The sequence below is a fragment of the Bombina bombina genome, chromosome 7 (assembly GCF_027579735.1).
Source record: "Bombina bombina isolate aBomBom1 chromosome 7, aBomBom1.pri, whole genome shotgun sequence".
NCBI lineage: Eukaryota > Metazoa > Chordata > Amphibia > Anura > Bombinatoridae > Bombina > Bombina bombina.
This window is the reverse complement of record NC_069505.1, coordinates 428,102,138-428,122,114: the sequence shown is the minus strand read 5'-3', so window position 1 is coordinate 428,122,114 and position 19,977 is coordinate 428,102,138. Positions and strand designations below refer to the sequence as shown.

General features: G+C 42.2%; 1 protein-coding gene across 2 annotated transcripts in view; it reads right to left on the bottom strand.

The window, feature by feature from the left end:
• The window catches only part of SUN2 (Sad1 and UNC84 domain containing 2), a 143,257-nt gene that overhangs the window by 82,146 nt on the left and 41,134 nt on the right, over window positions 1–19,977 (bottom strand). For both annotated transcript variants that reach the window (XM_053721311.1, XM_053721310.1), the window contains 2 exons: window positions 11,643–11,713; window positions 11,215–11,357 (listed from right to left, as the gene is read on the bottom strand). In XM_053721311.1, coding sequence (XP_053577286.1) covers window positions 11,215–11,357; window positions 11,643–11,713 — 214 coding nt within the window. The remainder of the gene's footprint in view (window positions 1–11,214; window positions 11,358–11,642; window positions 11,714–19,977) is intronic.

Sequence of the window (19,977 nt, the reverse complement as noted above, 5' to 3'; positions counted from 1 at the left end):
GCCAGAGCAATAGGACGCACAGACATAAAGCTCCTGAACATATATCTTTATTTTATGGCATTTTTCCACAATATAAGTACCTCAATACTGTTTTGTTTTGCTTGAGATAGAGGAGGACAACAATCTATGACGCTTAACTCTATTTTCAATGGTGTCAGCTAAACAAAAAACAGAATTTATGCTTACCTGATAAATTACTTTCTCCAACGGTGTGTCCGGTCCACGGCGTCATCCTTACTTGTGGGATATTCTCCTCCCCAACAGGAAATGGCAAAGAGCCCAGCAAAGCTGGTCATATGATCCCTCCTAGGCTCCGCCTACCCCAGTCATTCGACCGACGTACAGGAGGAAATATGCATAGGAGAAACCATATGATACCGTGGTGACTGTAGTTAGAGAAAATAATTCATCAGACCTGATTAAAAAAAAAAAACCAGGGCGGGCCGTGGACCGGACACACCGTTGGAGAAAGTAATTTATCAGGTAAGCATAAATTCTGTTTTCTCCAACATAGGTGTGTCCGGTCCACGGCGTCATCCTTACTTGTGGGAACCAATACCAAAGCTTTAGGACACGGATGAAGGGAGGGAGCAAATCAGGTCACCTAAATGGAAGGCACCACGGCTTGCAAAACCTTTCTCCCAAAAATAGCCTCTGAAGAAGCAAAAGTATCAAATTTGTAAAATTTGGCAAAAGTGTGCAGTGAAGACCAAGTCGCTGCCTTACATATCTGGTTAACAGAAGCCTCGTTCTTGAAGGCCCATGTGGAAGCCACAGCCCTAGTGGAATGAGCTGTGATTCTTTCAGGAGGCTGCCGTCCGGCAGTTTCATAAGCCAATCGGATAATGCTTTTAAGCCAAAAAGAAAGAGAGGTAGAAGTTGCCTTTTGACCTCTCCTTTTACCAGAATAAACAACAAACAAAGAAGATGTTTGTCTGAAATCTTTAGTGGCCTCTAAATAGAATTTTAGAGCACGGACCACGTCCAAATTATGTAACAAACGTTCCTTCTTTGAAACTGGATTCGGACACAAAGAAGGTACAACTATCTCCTGGTTAATATCCTTGTTGGAAACAACTTTCGGAAGAAAACCAGGCTTAGTACGCAAAACCACCTTATCTGCATGGAACACCAGATAGGGCGGAGAACACTGCAGAGCAGATAACTCTGAAACTCTTCTAGCAGAAGAAATTGCAACCAAAAACAAAACTTTCCAAGATAATAACTTAATATCTACGGAATGTAAGGGTTCAAACGGAACCCCTTGAAGAACTGAAAGAACTAGATTAAGACTCCAGGGAGGAGTCAAAGGTCTGTAAACAGGCTTGATTCTAACCAGAGCCTGAACAAACGCTTGAACGTCTGGCACAGCTGCCAGCCTTTTGTGAAGTAAAACAGATAACGCAGAGATCTGTCCCTTCAGAGAACTTGCAGATAATCCTTTCTCCAAACCTTCTTGTAGAAAGGATAGAATCTTAGGAATTTTTATCTTGTTCCAGGGGAATCCTTTAGATTCACACCAACAGATATATTTTTTCCATATCTTATGGTAAATTTTTCTAGTTACAGGCTTTCTAGCCTGAATCAGAGTATCTATTACAGAATCTGAAAACCCACGCTTTGATAAAATCAAGCGTTCAATCTCCAAGCAGTCAGTTGGAGGGAAACCAGATTCGGATGTTCGAATGGACCTTGAACAAGAAGGTCCTGTCTCAAAGGTAGCTTCCATGGTGGAGCCGATGACATATTCACCAAGTCTGCATACCAAGTCCTGCGTGGCCACGCAGGAGCTATCAAGATCACCGAAGCACTCTCCTGATTGATCCTGGCTACCAGCCTGGGAATGAGAGGAAACGGTGGGAATACATAAGCTAGGTTGAAGGTCCAAGGTGCTACTAGTGCATCTACTAGAGTCGCCTTGGGATCCCTGGATCTGGACCCGTAACAAGGAACCTTGAAGTTCTGACGAGAGGCCATCAGATCCATGTCTGGAATGCCCCATAATCGAGTTATTTGGGCAAAGATTTCCGGATGGAGTTCCCACTCCCCCGGATGGAATGTCTGACGACTCAGAAAATCTGCTTCCCAATTTTCCACTCCTGGGATGTGGATTGCAGACAAGTGGCAGGAGTGATCCTCCGCCCATTGAATTATCTTGGTCACTTCCTCCATCGCCAGGGAACTCCTTGTTCCCCCCTGATGGTTGATATATGCAACTGTCGTCATGTTGTCTGATTGAAACCTTATGAATTTGGCCTTTGCTAGATGAGGCCAAGCTTTGAGAGCATTGAATATCGCTCTCAGTTCCAGAATGTTTATCGGGAGAAGAGATTCTTCCCGAGACCATAGACCCTGAGCTTTCAGGGGTTCCCAGACCGCGCCCCAGCCCACCAGACTGGCGTCGGTCGTGACAATGACCCACTCTGGTCTGCGGAAGCTCATTCCCTGTGACAGGTTGTCTAGGATCAGCCACCAACGGAGTGAATCTCTGGTCCTTTGATCTACTTGAATCGTCGGAGACAAGTCTGTGTAATCCCGATTCCACTGTCTGAGCATGCACAGTTGTAATGGTCTTAGATGAATTCTTGCAAAAGGAACTATGTCCATTGCTGCAACCATCAATCCTATTACTTCCATGCACTGCGCTATGGAAGGACGAAGAACAGAATGAAGTACTTGACAAGAACTTAGAAGTTTTGATTTTCTGACCTCTGTCAGAAAAATCTTCATTTCTAAGGAGTCTATTATTGTTCCCAAGAAGGGAACTCTTGTTGACGGGGAAAGAGAACTTTTTTCTATGTTCACTTTCCATCCGTGAGATCTGAGAAAGGCTAGGACGATGTCCGTATGAGCCTTTGCTTTTGACAGAGACGACGCTTGAATCAGGATGTCGTCCAAGTACGGTACTACTGCAATGCCCCTTGGTCTTAGAACCGCTAGAAGGGACCCTAGTACCTTTGTGAAAATTCTCGGAGCAGTGGCTAATCCAAATGGAAGTGCCACAAACTGGTAATGCTTGTCCAGAAAAGCGAACCTTAGGAACTGATGATGTTCCTTGTGGATAGGAATATGTAGGTACGCATCCTTTAAATCCACCGTGGTCATAAATTGACCTTCCTGGATGGTAGGAAGGATCGTTCGAATGGTTTCCATTTTGAACGATGGAACCCTGAGAAATTTATTTAGGATCTTGAGATCTAAAATTGGTCTGAATGTTCCCTCTTTTTTGGGAACTATGAACAGGTTGGAGTAAAACCCCATCCCTTGTTCTCCTATTGGAACTGGATGAATTACTCCCATCTTTAACAGGTCTTCTACACAATGTAAGAATGCCTGTCTTTTTATTTGGTTTGAAGATAATTGAGACCTGTGGAACCTTCCCCTTGGGGGTAGTTCCTTGAATTCCAGGAGATAACCTTGAGAAACTATTTCTAGTGCCCAAGGATCCTGAACATCTCTTGCCCAGGCCTGAGCAAAGAGAGAAAGTCTGCCCCCCACCAGATCCGGACTCGGATCGGGGGCCATCCCTTCATGCTGTTTTGGTAGCAGTGGCAGGCTTCTTGGCCTGCTTACCCTTGTTCCAGCCTTGCATCGGTCTCCAGGCTGGTTTGGGTTGAGAAGTATTACCCTCTTGCTTAGAGGATGTAGAAGTAGAGGCTGGTCCGTTTCTGTGAAAGGGACGAAAATTAGGCTTATTTCTAGCCTTAAAAGACCTATCCTGAGGAAGGGCGTCGCCCTTTCCCCCGGTGATGTCTGAAATAATCTCTTTCAAATCAGGACCAAACAGTGCTTTGCCCTTGAAAGGGATGTTAAGCAATTTTGTCTTGGAAGACACATCCGCTGACCAAGACTTTAGCCAAAGCGCTCTGCGCGCCACGATAGCAAACCCTGAATTTTTCGCCGCTAATCTAGCTAATTGCAAAGCGGCATCTAGAATAAAAGAGTTAGCCAATTTAAGTGCTTGAACTCTGTCCATAACCTCCTCATACGAAGATTCTTTATTGAGCGACTTTTCTAGTTCTTCGAACCAGAAACACGCTGCCGTAGTGACAGGAACAATGCATGAAATCGGTTGTAGAAGGTAACCTTGCTGAACAAACATCTTTTTAAGCAAACCCTCTAATTTTTTATCCATAGGATCTTTGAAAGCACAACTATCTTCTATGGGAATAGTAGTGCGTTTGTTTAGAGTAGAGACCGCCCCCTCGACCTTAGGGACTGTCTGCCATAAGTCCTTTCTGGGGTCGACTATAGGAAATAATTTCTTAAATATAGGGGGAGGAACAAAAGGTATGCCGGGCCTTTCCCATTCCTTATTTACTATGTCCGCCACCCGCTTGGGTATAGGAAAAACATCGGGGGGCACCGGAACCTCTAGGAACTTGTCCATCTTACATAATTTCTCTGGAATGACCAAATTGTCACAATCATCCAGAGTAGATAATACCTCCTTAAGCAGTGCGCGGAGATGTTCTAATTTAAATTTAAATGTTACAACATCAGGTTCAGCTTGTTGAGAAATTTTTCCTGAATCTGAAATTTCTCCCTCAGACAAAACCTCCCTCCTGGCCCCTTCAGATTGGTGTGAGGGTATGTCAGAAACGTTATCATCAGCGTCCTCTTGCTCTTCAGTGTTTAAAACAGAGCAATCGCGCTTTCTCTGATAAGTAGGCATTTTAGATAAAATATTTGCAATAGAATTATCCGTAACAGCCGTTAATTGTTGCATGGTAATAAGTATTGGCGCACTAGATGTACTAGGGGCCTCTTGTGTGGGCAAAACTGGTGTAGACACAGAAGGGGATGATGCAGTACCATGCTTACTCCCCTCATCTGAAGAATCATCTTGGGCACTATTATTATTTGTGGCATCATTGTCCCTACTTTGTTTGGACACTATGTCACAATTATCACATATATTTAAATGGGGAGACACATTGGCTTTCATACATATAGAACATCGCTTATCTGATGGTTCAGACATGTTAAACAGGCTTAAACTTGTCAACAAAGCACAAAAAACGTTTTAAAATAAAACCGTTACTGTCACTTTAAATTTTAAACAGAACACACTTTATTACTGAATATGCGAAAAAGCATGAAGCAATTGTTCAAAATTCACCAAAATTTCACCACAGTGTCTTAAAGCCTTAAAAGTATTGCACACCAAATTTGAAAGCTTTAACCCTTAAAATAACGGAACCGGAGCCGTTTTTACATTTAACCCCTATACAGTCCCAGGTATCTGCTTTGCTGAGACCCAACCAAGCCCAGAGGGGAATACGATACCAAATGACGCCTTCTATAAGCTTTTTCAGTGGTTCTTAGCTCCTCACACATGCATCTGCATGCCTTGCTTTCCAAAAACAACTGCGCATTAGTGGCGCGAAAATGAGGCTCTGCCTATGACTAGAGAAGGCCCCCATCTGAAAAAGGTGTCCAAACAGTGCCTGCCGTTTTTTTAACAACAATCCCCAAGATTATAATAACTATAAAGAGTTATAATCTGCCAAATATGCTTAGCAAAGTAATCGTTTTAGCCCAGAAAAATGTCTACCAGTTTTTTAAGCCCTTATAAAGCCCTTTATTCTTTTACTTAATCTAAGAAAATGGCTTACCGGTCCCCATAGGGAAAATGACAGCCTTCCAGCATTACAAGGTCTTGTTAGAAATGTGGCCAGTCATACCTCAGGCAGAAAAGTCTGCCAACTGCTTCCCCCAACTGAAGTTACTTCATCTCAACAGTCCTGTGTGGAAACAGCAATCGATTTTAGTAACGTTTGCTAAAATCATCTTCCTCTTACAAACAGAAATCTTCTTCTCTTTTCTGTTTCAGAGTAAATAGTACATACCAGCACTATTTTAAAATAACAAACACTTGATTGAAGAATAAAAACTACATTTAAACACCAAAAAACTCTTAGCCATCTCCGTGGAGATGTTGCCTGTGCAACGGCAAAGAGAATGACTGGGGTAGGCGGAGCCTAGGAGGGATCATATGACCAGCTTTGCTGGGCTCTTTGCCATTTCCTGTTGGGGAGGAGAATATCCCACAAGTAAGGATGACGCCGTGGACCGGACACACCTATGTTGGAGAAATGTACTTTTCTCTGTTCCTTGAAGCCACGAGGTGACCCGCGAAGCCTACCAACTGCGCAACTGCTCTGTGACTAAAGTAGTGATTACTGGGGAATTACCAGAGCCTTATCCTAATATCCCCTGGGGCCAGCTTCGGATAATTGAAATGGAGCCACACATTCTATTACAGGCAATCGGTCGTGCACTGCGACAGTACCGAGAGGAATTCACAGCTCAGATTGGGGCCGCATTTTGTCTCCCTGCTAATTTTAGCCCTAGCACGTTATGTGGAGACAACACTGCTACTGAACTTTGCGACGGCATGGGTCCGGGATCCCAGCACTCACGGCCTAGCAGTATACCAGATCCCCAGACACAGCGATGCATCAGCCCTCTGACGAAGCCCGACCACAGCTTGGTAGCTACAGCCAGTCTCTCTCAGGGCGCGGTAACAGGTCTGGACTCTGCCAGCACTTGTCTATCAGCGGGGAGGCCTTTGGCTTCACAGAAGCAAGGAATTAGCATGGAGAGGAGGCAAGTCTGGGCTTACCGACGGGTTGCTGTTTTGCCCTCAGCCATCTGGATCAATTATGCTAACGCAGCCTTGATGTTAACCCATAAGAAGCTACTGCAGAAGCGCTCTTTATCGGATAAAGGAATACCGCAAGTTGCTCTACTGACTCTGCAGCTTTCAGTACAAATATTTAGAGTCGGAATTGGCTAAAAACAAAACTATCGCTACTGCTAAAGTTCACTCCAAAATGTACTCTCTATTGTCTTCTGTCTAGCCTGTCATTAGATACAGCTTACAAGTTGAGAGACGCTGTTGTCTTATTTGCCACGTTTGTCTTGTCTATACTTTGCCATTTGTTGTTTTAATTATCTTTTTTTTCACAGGATTTAAAAGTTATTGTGGAACTGCATTTGTCTAATCACCATATAAGCAGCATACTTGTGTCATAGACATGGGCATACTCAGGTTTACATGCTATGGACATACTTTCTTTCGCAGATTGTTTAGGTATTTTTGACAACATGGTATTCAGCTGACACACCAAACTCTGTTCTAATATATGCCAATTAGTTTGTCTTGTAAGTTGACAGCAACGTTTGTACTCCTTATCATAATGTATTTACTAGCTCCTTATTGTCTACACCTACTGGGTAATAGCATCTAAATACCTAATTACATATTATTCCATGTTTGTGGGCTTTCATATTGCTTGAATATACATGGAGCTGAGGTGAGATATCTTTCATAATTTCTCTTCTCTTATAGCACTATATATTCCATATTGATTGCTCCACAGAAACTAGGTAGTCCCTATTTATGAGTTATCTCATGTTTGAGGTTATGTTTATGGGACATTTGTTTGGCAAATTTGTTTGATTCCTGACATGTTTTTCTATACTCACTGGGGCATTAATAGAAATTGAATGTTATGCTATGTATATGAATTTATATATATATATTTGAATGGGGCAAGACCATCACCTCTCTAGTTATCATGTATAGATATTACTTTACACTTACAGGTCCCTCTCTGATTATTTATACCCATTGTTATATAAATAGCATTTAAGCACTTCATCTTATAACACCTATATGTCTGCAGCTTATTATACTTCCTACATATATTTGGAGTTTAACTATGATTTCTAAACACGACATCTTGCTGCCAGCGGCCGGGGCAGCGGGATGTTCATATTTTATAAATACATAACTCCATAGTTTCAGACATAGTTTTACACCGTAACGTAATTCAATGTCTATAAGTAACGCTTTTACTTTTTGGAACTCCACTACTAGTATTATTTATAATTTCCTTACCCGCATTATTTTAACTGAGCTGCATGTCTAGTGCCCAATCTCTAAGTTTAGATCTTATGCCTCAATATGCCAAATATGACATCAGCCCAGCATTTAATCAGCTCCTTCTCTCAATGCAACAGCACAGGCTGTTTATTACGTTCTCATACTCATAATTAAACCCATAAAGGTCCTGATTGTCTACTAATGTAATAACAGATCTAAAATCCATAATATACCTCTAGTACTGTTAGAACTTTCCCATCAGACTCCAGTTTACTAGCCTTGATATTCATCTAAAATGTTTGATGAGCCATTATTTGAGGTTTACCTGCCCTGCCTATGATACTCTACAATTTAAATGCCTCCTTAGCTACATACCCTATCCATCACATTCAATTTCCCACCTCACCCCCTCACCCCCATAATGAACCTCCTAATTCAGGAGGTCTAACCACACGGCTTTTCTTGTCTCTGCCGCAATCTACCTATCTATATTTATCTATCTTACCATATTATCTACATAGCAGAACTGTATTTTCATCTGTGCTTATACTTAACATGTCAACTGCTAAACTAATTCGAGCTCATTGGTTTAAATATGATCATTCACACTGCTAATTAAGAAAACGAGGTTCCAGTTTTCTGTTTTTTTTTTTTTTAATAGGATACTTCATATTGAGAATTTTATCTTTCAACATATATAGAAATTGTTAAATTGAAATGTAACATTTATATTTGTTTTACTAATGTGCTGATTAATTTAAGTTGTATTGTTCTCGCACAACCTCAATAAAAATATTAAAGTTTAAAAAAAAAAAAAAAAAAACTCATATCTTTATCCTCCATTACCACTTCTTTCTCGAGTGGTGGCCTGCATCAAGCAGAAGCGGGTATCAGTAATCCCGATTGCTCTATCGTGGCCGCAGACATGGTTCGCGGATCTAGTGGGGGATGTCCTCATCTCCTCCGTGGAATTTACATTGTCGCAAAGACCTGCTGATACAAGGTCCATTTGTTCATCAAAATCTAGGTTATCTGAGGCTGACTGCGTGGAAATTGAATGTTTAGTCTTAGCCAAGAGAGGTTTCTATGAGAGTGTCATTGATACTTTTATTCAAGCTCATAAACCAGTTACTCTGCGTATCTACCACAAGGTGTGGAGGACCTACTTATTCTGATGTGAAGAGCATGGTTTTTCCTGGCACATAGTTAAGGCTGCCAGGATCTTATCTTTTCTCCAGGATGGGCTGGAGAAGGGCCTTTCTGCTAGTTCCCTGAGGGTACAGATTTCAGCCCTGTAGGTTTTATTGCACAAGAGACTGGCTGAGCTTCCAGATGTGCAGTCCTTTGTTAAGGCTGATTAGGATCTTGTTCTTCGGGTTTTGCAACAGGTTCCGTTTGAGCCTCAGCATTCCGTTGACATTAAATTGTTATCTTGGAAGATTCTCTTTTTGTTGGCTATTGCCTCTGCGTGCAGAGTTTCTGAGATCTCTGCTTTGCAATGTGAGCCCCCTTTTCTGATTTTTAATGAAGATAAGGCAGTTTTTACGTACTAAATTAGGTTTTCTTCCTAAGGTTGTGTCAGATCACAACATCAGAAGATTGTGGTTCCTTCCTTGTTTCCTAATCCTTCTTCATCGAAGGAACTCTTACTTCACAATTTGGATGTGGTTCGTGCCCTGAAGTTCTATCTTCAGGCTACTTGGGAGTTTAGACAATCTTCCTCTTTGTTTGTTATCTATTCAGGGAAGCGTAAGGGGCAGAAGGCTACTTCGACCCTATCTTTTTGGTTAAGGAGTGTCATCTGCTTATCTTACGAGACAGCGGGATATCGTCCTCCTGAGAGGATAACGGCTCATTCCACTAGAGCAGTGGCTTCCTCTTGGGCCTTTAAGAACGAGGCCTCTATGGGTCAGATTTGTAAGGCGGCTACCTGGTCCTCCTTACATACTTTTTCAAAATTTTACAAGTTTGATGTTTTTGTTTCGGCTAAAGCAGCTTTAGAGAGAAAAGATTTGCAGGCTGTTGTGCCCTCAGAATAGGGTCCGCCTCTCCCCTTTTTGTTCCCTCCCGTTATTCATTCAGTGTCCTCTGGAGCTTGGGTATAGTTTTCCCAACAGTAAGGAATGAAGCCGTGGACTCTTTGTCTATGGACGGTCCCCGATTATTTATTTTATTCTTCTGGCACCATTTATACCCTAATGTTTCTCCTACTTTTCCTTGTTCCCTTGGCAGAATGACTGGGGTAATGAGGAAGTGGGAGGGATATTCAAGCCATTGGCTGGGGTGTCTCTGCCTCCTCCTGGTGGCCAGGTGTTGTATTTGCCAACAGTAAGGAATGAAGCCGTGGACTCTCCCTATCCAGAAGGAAAGGAATTTATCTGGTAAGCATAAAATATGTATATATATATATATATATATATATATATATATATATATATATATATATATATATATATATATATATATATATATACATACATACATACATACATACACACACACACGTGTGCATGTGTATTTGTGTGTTTATAGCATTATAAAGTAGCCTGGTGGGAGCAGTGTGATACTTTCTAATATTGTAACATTTTCTGCTATCTAAAGAACAAATTAATTACATAATTTAACATAAATGTACTTAATGATAATTTGTGCAATAAAACATTGAAAAATATCAATAGCAGCTAATTTTAGCTTATTTTTTTGCTAAAATTTTAGCTGGGTGGTTAGTAAAATCAGTTGGGTGGTTCACCTATGAAAAAGATCCTGGGGAGAACACGTACAAACACGCACGCATGCATGCACTCACACGTACGCACTCACTCACACACAGAGATAAGACAAAAATGTCATTATTATAGGGGATAATATTATTTGGGCTGCAGTGTGAAAGAAAAGTTGCAATTATCTTTTGTTTATTTTTTCTTTATCTATTTCAGGGGTTTTCAAAGTTTCCTCTTCTAACAAAATTTACAAGACAGTGCCCCCCGCATTATAGCGGTTACTTTAGTTTTTTTCTCTGTCTCTATAGTAATATTTATTTTTCGTTTAAATTTGGGGGAATTTACATCTGATCACACACAGCTCTCAAGAGCGTCACTCGTGTTTTTGTTACTTCTGCGTTAACCACAAGACAACAAACACAATGCTGGACCTCGGTGCCGCTCTTCCACCTACATCCCACGTTTTGCCTTATTCCACCACGTGGCAGCTCTTACAAATCGTTCTAGGTTTTGTTTCATCAAATTGTTTGGCGTTTCTATTAAATGGATAATTATAAGTCATTAGTTATAAGTGGCCCCTGCGTCTGGTCTGTATCTCACCTGGGAGGAGAGAGGGGGGATTCGGGGATCCAGGTTTTCCTTCCTCAGGGGGTCATCACTCACTGGTTTGTGTTCCCTGGAGAATGCAGCAATAGGTGCAGAGAGCAGAGCCGGGAATCCAAATGGATAGAAATGCCACAGTCCTATGTGAGAAAACAAGGCAGCTTAGAAACCATCTTTAGTTCTGGCCATTTCCTTTCTAGAGGGCCCCAGCAACGAATGGGTTAAAGAACATACTCAAGCTGTGCCTATGAAAATGGCAGTAACCACATGCCAACCTCACTGGTATCTCACTAACACACCCAGTAACTGCACTTCCCTTGTCTCTGGTACTTACCCACAAAGCTTCTACACTGATACCCCAATACCCATCCTGTTACTCTGGCACCCGCCCCTGTCTGCATCATCCCCATGTCCCTGGTACTGACCTGCTCCCACCAGAGCCAACAGAAGCAGAGCCGACAGAACCAGCAGGATCTTCTTCAGAACATTGTAATGCCTGCAAGACACAATCAGTCTGAGTTCCTATTTGCAGCAGAGTCCAGAAGCTGCTTAAAATAATAATGAGTTGGTGTGTGCATGCACAAGTTTGTGTATATACATATGTGTGAGTGTGCATGAGTTGGTGTGCGCATGCACAAGTTTGTGTATATACATATGTGTGAGTGTGCATGAGTTGGTGTGTGGATGCACAAGTGTGTGTATATACAGTACATATGTGAGTGTGCATGAGTTGGTGTGCGCATGCATGAGAGTGTGTGTATATAGAAATGTGAGTGTGCATGAGTTGGTGTTTGCATGCATGAGAGTGTGTGTATATACATATGTGAGTGTGCATGAGTTGGTGCGCGCATGCATGAGTGTGTGTGTGTGTATATATTCATATGTGAGCATGCATGCATGAGAGTGTGTATATACATATGTGAATGTGCATGAGTTGGTGTTTGCATGCACAAGAGTGTGTGTATATACATATGTGAGTGTGCATGAGTTGGTGTGCGTGTATGTGTATATATATATATATATATATATATATATATATATATATATATATATATATATATATATATATATATATATATATATATATATATATATATACACATACACATATACACACACACACAGTTGTGCTCATAAGTTTACATGCCCTGGCAGAATTTATGATTTCTTGGCCATTTGGCAGAGAATATGAATGATAACACAAAAACTTTTCTTTCACTCATGGTTAGTGTTTGGCTGAAGCCATTTATTATAAATCAACTGTTTTTACTCTTTTTAAATCATAATGACAACAGAAACTACTCAAATGACCCTGATCAAAAGTTTACATACCCTGGTGATTTGGGCCTGATAACATGCACACAAGTTGAAACAAAGGGGTTTGAATAGCTATTAAAAGGTAACCATCCTCATCTGTGATCTGTTTGCTTGTAATTAGTGGGTGTGTATAAAAGGTCAATGAGTTTCTGGACTCCTGACAGACCCTTGCATCTTTCATCCAGTGCTGCACTGATGATTCTGGATTCTGAGTCATGGGGAAAGAAAAAGAATTGTCAAAGGATCTGCGGGAAAAGGTAGTTGAATTGTATAAAACAGGAAAGGGATATAAAAAGATATCCAAGGAATTGAGAATGCAAATCAGCAGTGTTCAAACTAATCAAGAAGTGGAAAATGAGGCATTCTGTTTGATAACATACTGCATTCATCTTGCCATCAATTCTGACCAAATTTCCTGTGCCTTTGTAGCTCGCGCCCCCCAAAACATCAGCGATCCACCTCCGTGTTTCACAGTAGGAATGGTGTACCTTTCATCATAGGCCTTGTTGACTCCTCTCCAAATGTAGCGTTTATGGTTGTGGCCAAAAAGCTAAATTTTGGTCTCATCACTCCAAATGACTTTGTGCCAGAAGGTTTGAGGCTTGTCTCTGTGCTGTTTGGCGTATTGTAAGCGGGATACTTTGTGGCATTTGCATAGTAATGGCTTTCTTCTGGTGACTCGACCATGCAGTCCATCTTTCTTCAAGTGCCTACTTATTGTGCATCTTGAAACAGCCACACTACATGTTTTCAGAGAGTCCTGTATTTCACCTGAAGTTATTTGTGGGGTTGTCTTTGCATCCCAAACAATTTGACCTGACCGTGGTTTGGTTTCAACAGAACCCCTCATTTTCCACTTCTTGATTAGAGTTTGAACACTGTTGATTTGCATTCTCAATTCCTTGGATATCTTTTTATATCCCTTTCCTGTTTTATACAGTTCAACTACCTTTTTCCGCAGATTCTTTGACAATTCTTTTGCTTTCCCCATGACTCAGAATCCAGAATCGTCAGTGCAGCACTGGATGAAAGACGCAAGGTTCTGTCAGGAGTCCAGAAACTCAATGACCTTTTAAACACACACCCACTACTTACAAGCAAACAGATCACAGGTGAGGATGGTTACCTTTAATAGCCATTCAAACCCCTTTGAGTCAACTTGTGTGCATGTTATCAGGCCCAAATCCCCAGGGTATGTAAACTTTTGATGAGGGTTATTTGGGTAGTTTCTGTTGTCATTAACAATAAAAACATAATTTATGCTTACCTGATAAATTCCTTTCTTCTGTAGTGTGATCAGTCCACGGGTCATCATTACTTCTGGGATATTACTCCTCCCCAACAGGAAGTGCAAGAGGATTCACCCAGCAGAGCTGCATATAGCTCCTCCCCTCTACGTCACTCCCAGTCATTCGACCAAGGACCAACGAGAAAGGAAAAGCCAAGGGTGAAGTGGTGACTGGAGTATAAATTAAAAAATATTTACCTGCCTTAAAAACAGGGCGGGCCGTGGACTGATCACACTACAGAAGAAAGGAATTTATCAGGTAAGCATAAATTATGTTTTCTTCTGTTAAGTGTGATCAGTCCACGGGTCATCATTACTTCTGGGATACCAATACCAAAGCAAAAGTACACGGATGACGGGAGGGATAGGCAGGCTCTTTATACAGAAGGAACCACTGCCTGAAGAACCTTTCTCCCAAAAATAGCCTCCGATGAAGCAAAAGTGTCAAATTTGTAAAATTTGGAAAAAGTATGAAGCGAAGACCAAGTTGCAGCCTTGCAAATCTGTTCAACAGAGGCCTCATTCTTGAAGGCCCAAGTGGAAGCCACAGCTCTAGTAGAATGAGCTGTAATTCTTTCAGGAGGCTGCTGTCCAGCAGTCTCATAAGCTAAACGAATTATGCTACGAAGCCAAAAAGAAAGAGAGGTAGCGGAAGCTTTTTGACCTCTCCTCTGCCCAGAGTAAATGACAAACAGAGAAGACGTTTGTCGAAATTCCTTAGTTGCCTGTAAGTAAAATTTTAGAGCACGGACTACATCCAGGTTGTGCAGTAGACGTTCCTTCTTTGAAGAAGGATTTGGGCATAAAGAAGGAACAACAATCTCTTGATTGATATTCCTGTTAGTAACTACCTTAGGTAAGAACCCAGGTTTAGTACGCAGGACTACCTTATCCGAATGAAAAATCAAATAAGGAGAATCACAATGTAAGGCTGATAATTCAGAGACTCTTCGAGCCGAGGAAATAGCCATTAAAAATAGAACTTTCCAAGATAACAACTTTATATCAATGGAATGAAGGGGTTCAAACGGAACGCCCTGAAAAACATTAAGAACAAGGTTTAGACTCCATGGTGGAGCAACAGTTTTAAACACAGGCTTAATCCTGGTCAAAGCCTGACAAAAAGCCTGGACGTCAGGAACTTCTGACAGACGTTTGTGTAACAGAATGGACAGAGCTGAGATCTGTCCCTTTAATGAACTAGCAGATAAACCCTTTTCTAAACCTTCTTGTAGAAAAGACAATATCCTAGGAATCCTAACCTTACTCCAAGAGTAACCTTTGGATTCACACCAATATAGGTATTTACGCCATATCTTATGGTAAATCTTTCTGGTAACAGGTTTCCTAGCCTGTATTAAGGTATCAATAACTGACTCAGAAAACCCACGTCTTGATAAAATCAAGCGTTCAATTTCCAAGCAGTCAGCTTCAGAGAAGTTAGATTTTGATGTTTGAAGGGACCCTGTATCAGAAGGTCCTGTTTCAGAGGTAGAGACCAAGGTGGACAGGATGACATGTCCACCAGGTCTGCATACCAAGTCCTGCGTGGCCACGCAGGTGCTATTAGAATCACTGATGCTCTCTCTTGTTTGATTCTGGCAATCAATCGCGGAAGCAACGGGAAGGGTGGAAACACGTAAGCCATCCTGAAGTCCCAAGGTGCTGTCAGAGCATCTATCAGGACTGCTCCTGGATCCCTGGATCTGGACCCGTAACGAGGAAGCTTGGCGTTCTGTCGAGACGCCATGAGATCTATCTCTGGTTTGCCCCAACGTCGAAGTATTTGGGCAAAGACCTCCGGATGAAGTTCCCACTCCCCCGGATGAAAAGTCTGACGACTTAAGAAATCCGCCTCCCAGTTCTCCACTCCCGGGATGTGGATTGCTGACAGGTGGCAAGAGTGAGACTCTGCCCAGAGAATTATCTTTGATACTTCCATCATAGCTAGGGAGCTTCTTGTCCCTCCCTGATGGTTGATGTAAGCTACAGTTGTGATGTTGTCCGACTGAAACCTGATGAACCCCCGAGTTGTCAACTGGGGCCAAGCCAGAAGGGCATTGAGAACTGCTCTCAATTCCAGAATGTTTATTGGCAGGAGACTCTCCTCCTGACTCCATTGTCCCTGAGCCTTCAGAGAATTCCAGACGGCACCCCAACCTAGAAGGCTGGCGTCTGTTGTTACAATTGTCCAGTCTGGTCTGCTGAATGGCATCCCCCTGGACAGATGTGGCCGAGAAAGCCACCATAGAAGAGAATTTCTGGTCTCTTGATCCAGATTCAGAGAAGGGGATAAGTCTGAGTAATCCCCTTTCCACTGACTTAGCATGCACAGTTGCAGTGGTCTGAGGTGTAAGCGTGCAAAGGGTACTATGTCCATTGCCGCTACCATTAAGCCGATTCCCTCCATGCATTGAGCCACTGACGGGTGTTGAATGGAATGAAGGGTGCGGCAAGCACTTTGAAGTCTTGTTAGCCTGTCCTCTGTCAGGTAAATCTTCATTTCTACAGAATCTATAAGAGTCCCCAGGAAGGGAACTCTTGTGAGTGGAACGAGTGAACTTTTCTTTTCGTTCACCTTCCATCCATGTGAACTTAGAAATGCCAGCACTAACTCTGTATGAGACTTGGCAGTTTGAAAGCTTGAAGCTTGTATCAGAATGTTGTCTAGGTATGGAGCTACCGAGATTCCCCGCGGTCTTAGTACCGCCAGAAGAGCACCCAGAACCTTTGTGAAGATTCTTGGAGCTGTAGCCAATCCGAATGGAAGAGCCACAAACTGGTAATGCCTGTCTAGGAAGGCAAACCTTAGGTACCGATAATGATCTTTGTGAATCGGTATGTGAAGGTAAGTATCTTTTAAATCTACAGTGGTCATGTACTGACCCTCTTGGATCATAGGTAAAATTGTCCGAATAGTCTCCATCTTGAACGATGGAACTCTTAGGAATTTGTTTAGGATCTTTAAGTCCAGGATTGGTCTGAAAGTTCCCTCTTTTTTGGGAACCACAAACAGATTTGAGTAAAACCCCTGTCCCTGTTCCGATCGTGGAACTGGATGGATTACTCCCATTAACAAGAGCTCTTGTACGCAGCGTAGAAACGCCTCTTTCTTTGTCTGGATTGTTGACAATCTTGACAGATGAAATCTCTCTCTTGGAGGAGAGTATTTGAAGTCCAGAAGGTATCCCTGAGATATTATCTCTAGCGCCCAGGGATCCTGAACATCTCTTGCCCAAGCCTGGGCGAAGAGAGAAAGTCTGCCCCCCACTAGATCCGATCCCGGATCGGGGGCCCTCAATTCATGCTGTCTTAGGGGCAGCAGCAGGTTTCCTAGTCTGCTTGCCCTTGTTCCAGGACTGGTTAGGTTTCCAGCCTTGTCTGTAGCGAGCAACAGCTCCTTCCTGTTTTGGTGCAGAGGAAGTTGATGCTGCTCCAGCTTTGAAATTACGAAAGGAACGAAAATTAGACTGTCTAGTCTTGGCTTTGTCCTGAGGCAGGGCATGGCCTTTACCTCCTGTAATGTCAGCGATAATCTCTTTCAACCCGGGCCCGAATAAGGTCTGCCCTTTGAAAGGTATATTAAGCAATTTAGACTTAGAAGTAACATCAGCTGACCAGGATTTTAGCCACAGCGCCCTGCGTGCCTGAATGGCGAATCCTGAATTCTTCGCCGTAAGTTTAGTAAGATGTACTACGGCCTCCGAAATGAATGAATTAGCTAGTTTAAGGACTCTAAGCCTGTCCGTAATGTCGTCCAGAGTAGCTGAACCAATGTTCTCTTCCAGAGACTCAATCCAGAATGCCGCTGCAGCCGTGATCGGCGCAATGCATGCAAGGGGTTGCAATATAAAACCTTGTTGAACAAACATTTTCTTAAGGTAACCCTCTAACTTTTTATCCATTGGATCTGAAAAAGCACAGCTATCCTCCACCGGGATAGTGGTACGCTTAGCTAAGGTAGAAACTGCTCCCTCCACCTTAGGGACCGTTTGCCATAAGTCCCTTGTGGTGGCGTCTATTGGAAACATTTTTCTAAATATCGGAGGGGGTGAGAACGGCACACCGGGTCTATCCCACTCCTTAGCAACAATTTCAGTAAGTCTCTTAGGTATAGGAAAAACCTCAGTACTCGTCGGTACCGCAAAATATTTATCCAACCTACACATTTTCTCTGGTATTGCAACTGTGTTACAATCATTCAGAGCCGCTAACACCTCCCCTAGTAATACACGGAGGTTTTCCAGTTTAAATTTAAAATTTGAAATATCTGAATCCAGTCTGTTTGGATCAGAACCGTCACCCACAGAATGAAGTTCTCCGTCCTCATGTTCTGCCACCTGTGACGCAGTGTCTGACATGGCCCTAATATTATCAGCGCACTCTGTTCTCACCCCAGAGTGATCACGCTTACCTCTTAGTTCTGGTAATTTAGCCAAAACCTCAGTCATAACAGTAGCCATATCCTGTAATGTGATTTGTAATGGCCGCCCAGATGTACTCGGCGCTACAATATCACGCACCTCCCTCTGAGCGGGAGATGTAGGTACTGACACGTGAGGCGAGTTAGTCGGCATAACTCTCCCCTCGTTGTTTGGTGAAATTTGTTCAATTTGTACAGATTGACCTTTATTTAAAGTAGCATCAATACAGTTAGTACATAAATTTCTATTGGGCTCCACTTTGGCATTGCAACAAATGACACAGGTATCATCCTCTGAATCAGACATGTTTAACACACTAGCAAATAAACTTGCAACTTGGAAATACAATTCAATTAGAATAATATTAAAACGTACTGTGCCTTTAAGAAGCACAGAAGATCTATGACAGTTGAAAATTAATAAATTGAAACAGTTATAGCCTCAATCCTTGTAAACAACACAACTTTAGCAAAGGTTTAATCCCATTAGCAAAGATAACAAATTCTGAAAGCAGGAAACAAATTACAGAATAAACGTTTTTTATCTCAGTCAAACTATAATTCTCACAGCTCTGCTGAGAGAAATTACCTCCCTCAAAATAAGTTTTGAAGACCCCTGAGCTCTGTAGAGATGAACCGGATCATGCAGGGAATACAATGAGTTGCTGACTGAAATATTTGATGCAGTAAAAGCGCCAAAAAAACGGCCCCTCACACACAGCAGTGAGGGAGAACAGAAACTGTCAGAAAAACAGATTAAGCAACTGCCAAGTGGAAAAATAGTGCCCAAACATTTATTCACTCAGTACCTCAGTAAATGAAAACGATTTTACATTCCAGCAAAAACGTTAAACATAATCTCTAGTTATTAAACAGCTTTATGTATTTCTTACAGTGTAATTCTAGTGAAGTACCATTCCCCAGAATACTGAAGTGTAAAGTATACATACATGACATTATATCGGTATGGCAGGATTTTCTCATCAATTCCATTGTCAGAAAATAAAAACTGCTACATACCTCTATGCAGATTCATCTGCCCGCTGTCCCCTGATCTGAAGTTTACCTCTCCTCAGATGGCCGAGAAACAGCAATATGATCTTAACTACTCCGGCTAAAATCATAACAAAAACTCTGGTAGATTCTTCTTCAAACTCTGCCAGAGAGATAATAACACACTCCGGTGCTATTTTAAAATAACAAACTTTTGATTGAAGATATAAAACTAAGTATAATCACCATAGTCCTCTCACACATCCTATCTAGTCGTTGGGTGCAAGAGAATGACTGGGAGTGACGTAGAGGGGAGGAGCTATATGCAGCTCTGCTGGGTGAATCCTCTTGCACTTCCTGTTGGGGAGGAGTAATATCCCAGAAGTAATGATGACCCGTGGACTGATCACACTTAACAGAAGAAAAACAAACCAACTAAAACTACCCATTGCCCCTAAAGGGGCATTTGTATGGGCATTGACATTAAAAGGGCATTCCGCTCTTTTACAGGACATTAAATCCCTAATCTTAAAAATAAAAAATCCTAAAACTAAGCCCCAATAGGTACTCACTATTCCTGAAGTCCGGCGGAGGTCTCCTTCCAGACAGCTCCGTCATCTTCAATCTTCATCCTGTGCGAAGGCGGCACAGAGTGGTCTTCCCGATGCACGGATCCGGAGCGACGGTCCTCAGGAGCGCGGAGATTCCTCTTCATCCGATGTCAGTCGCACACTGAAAA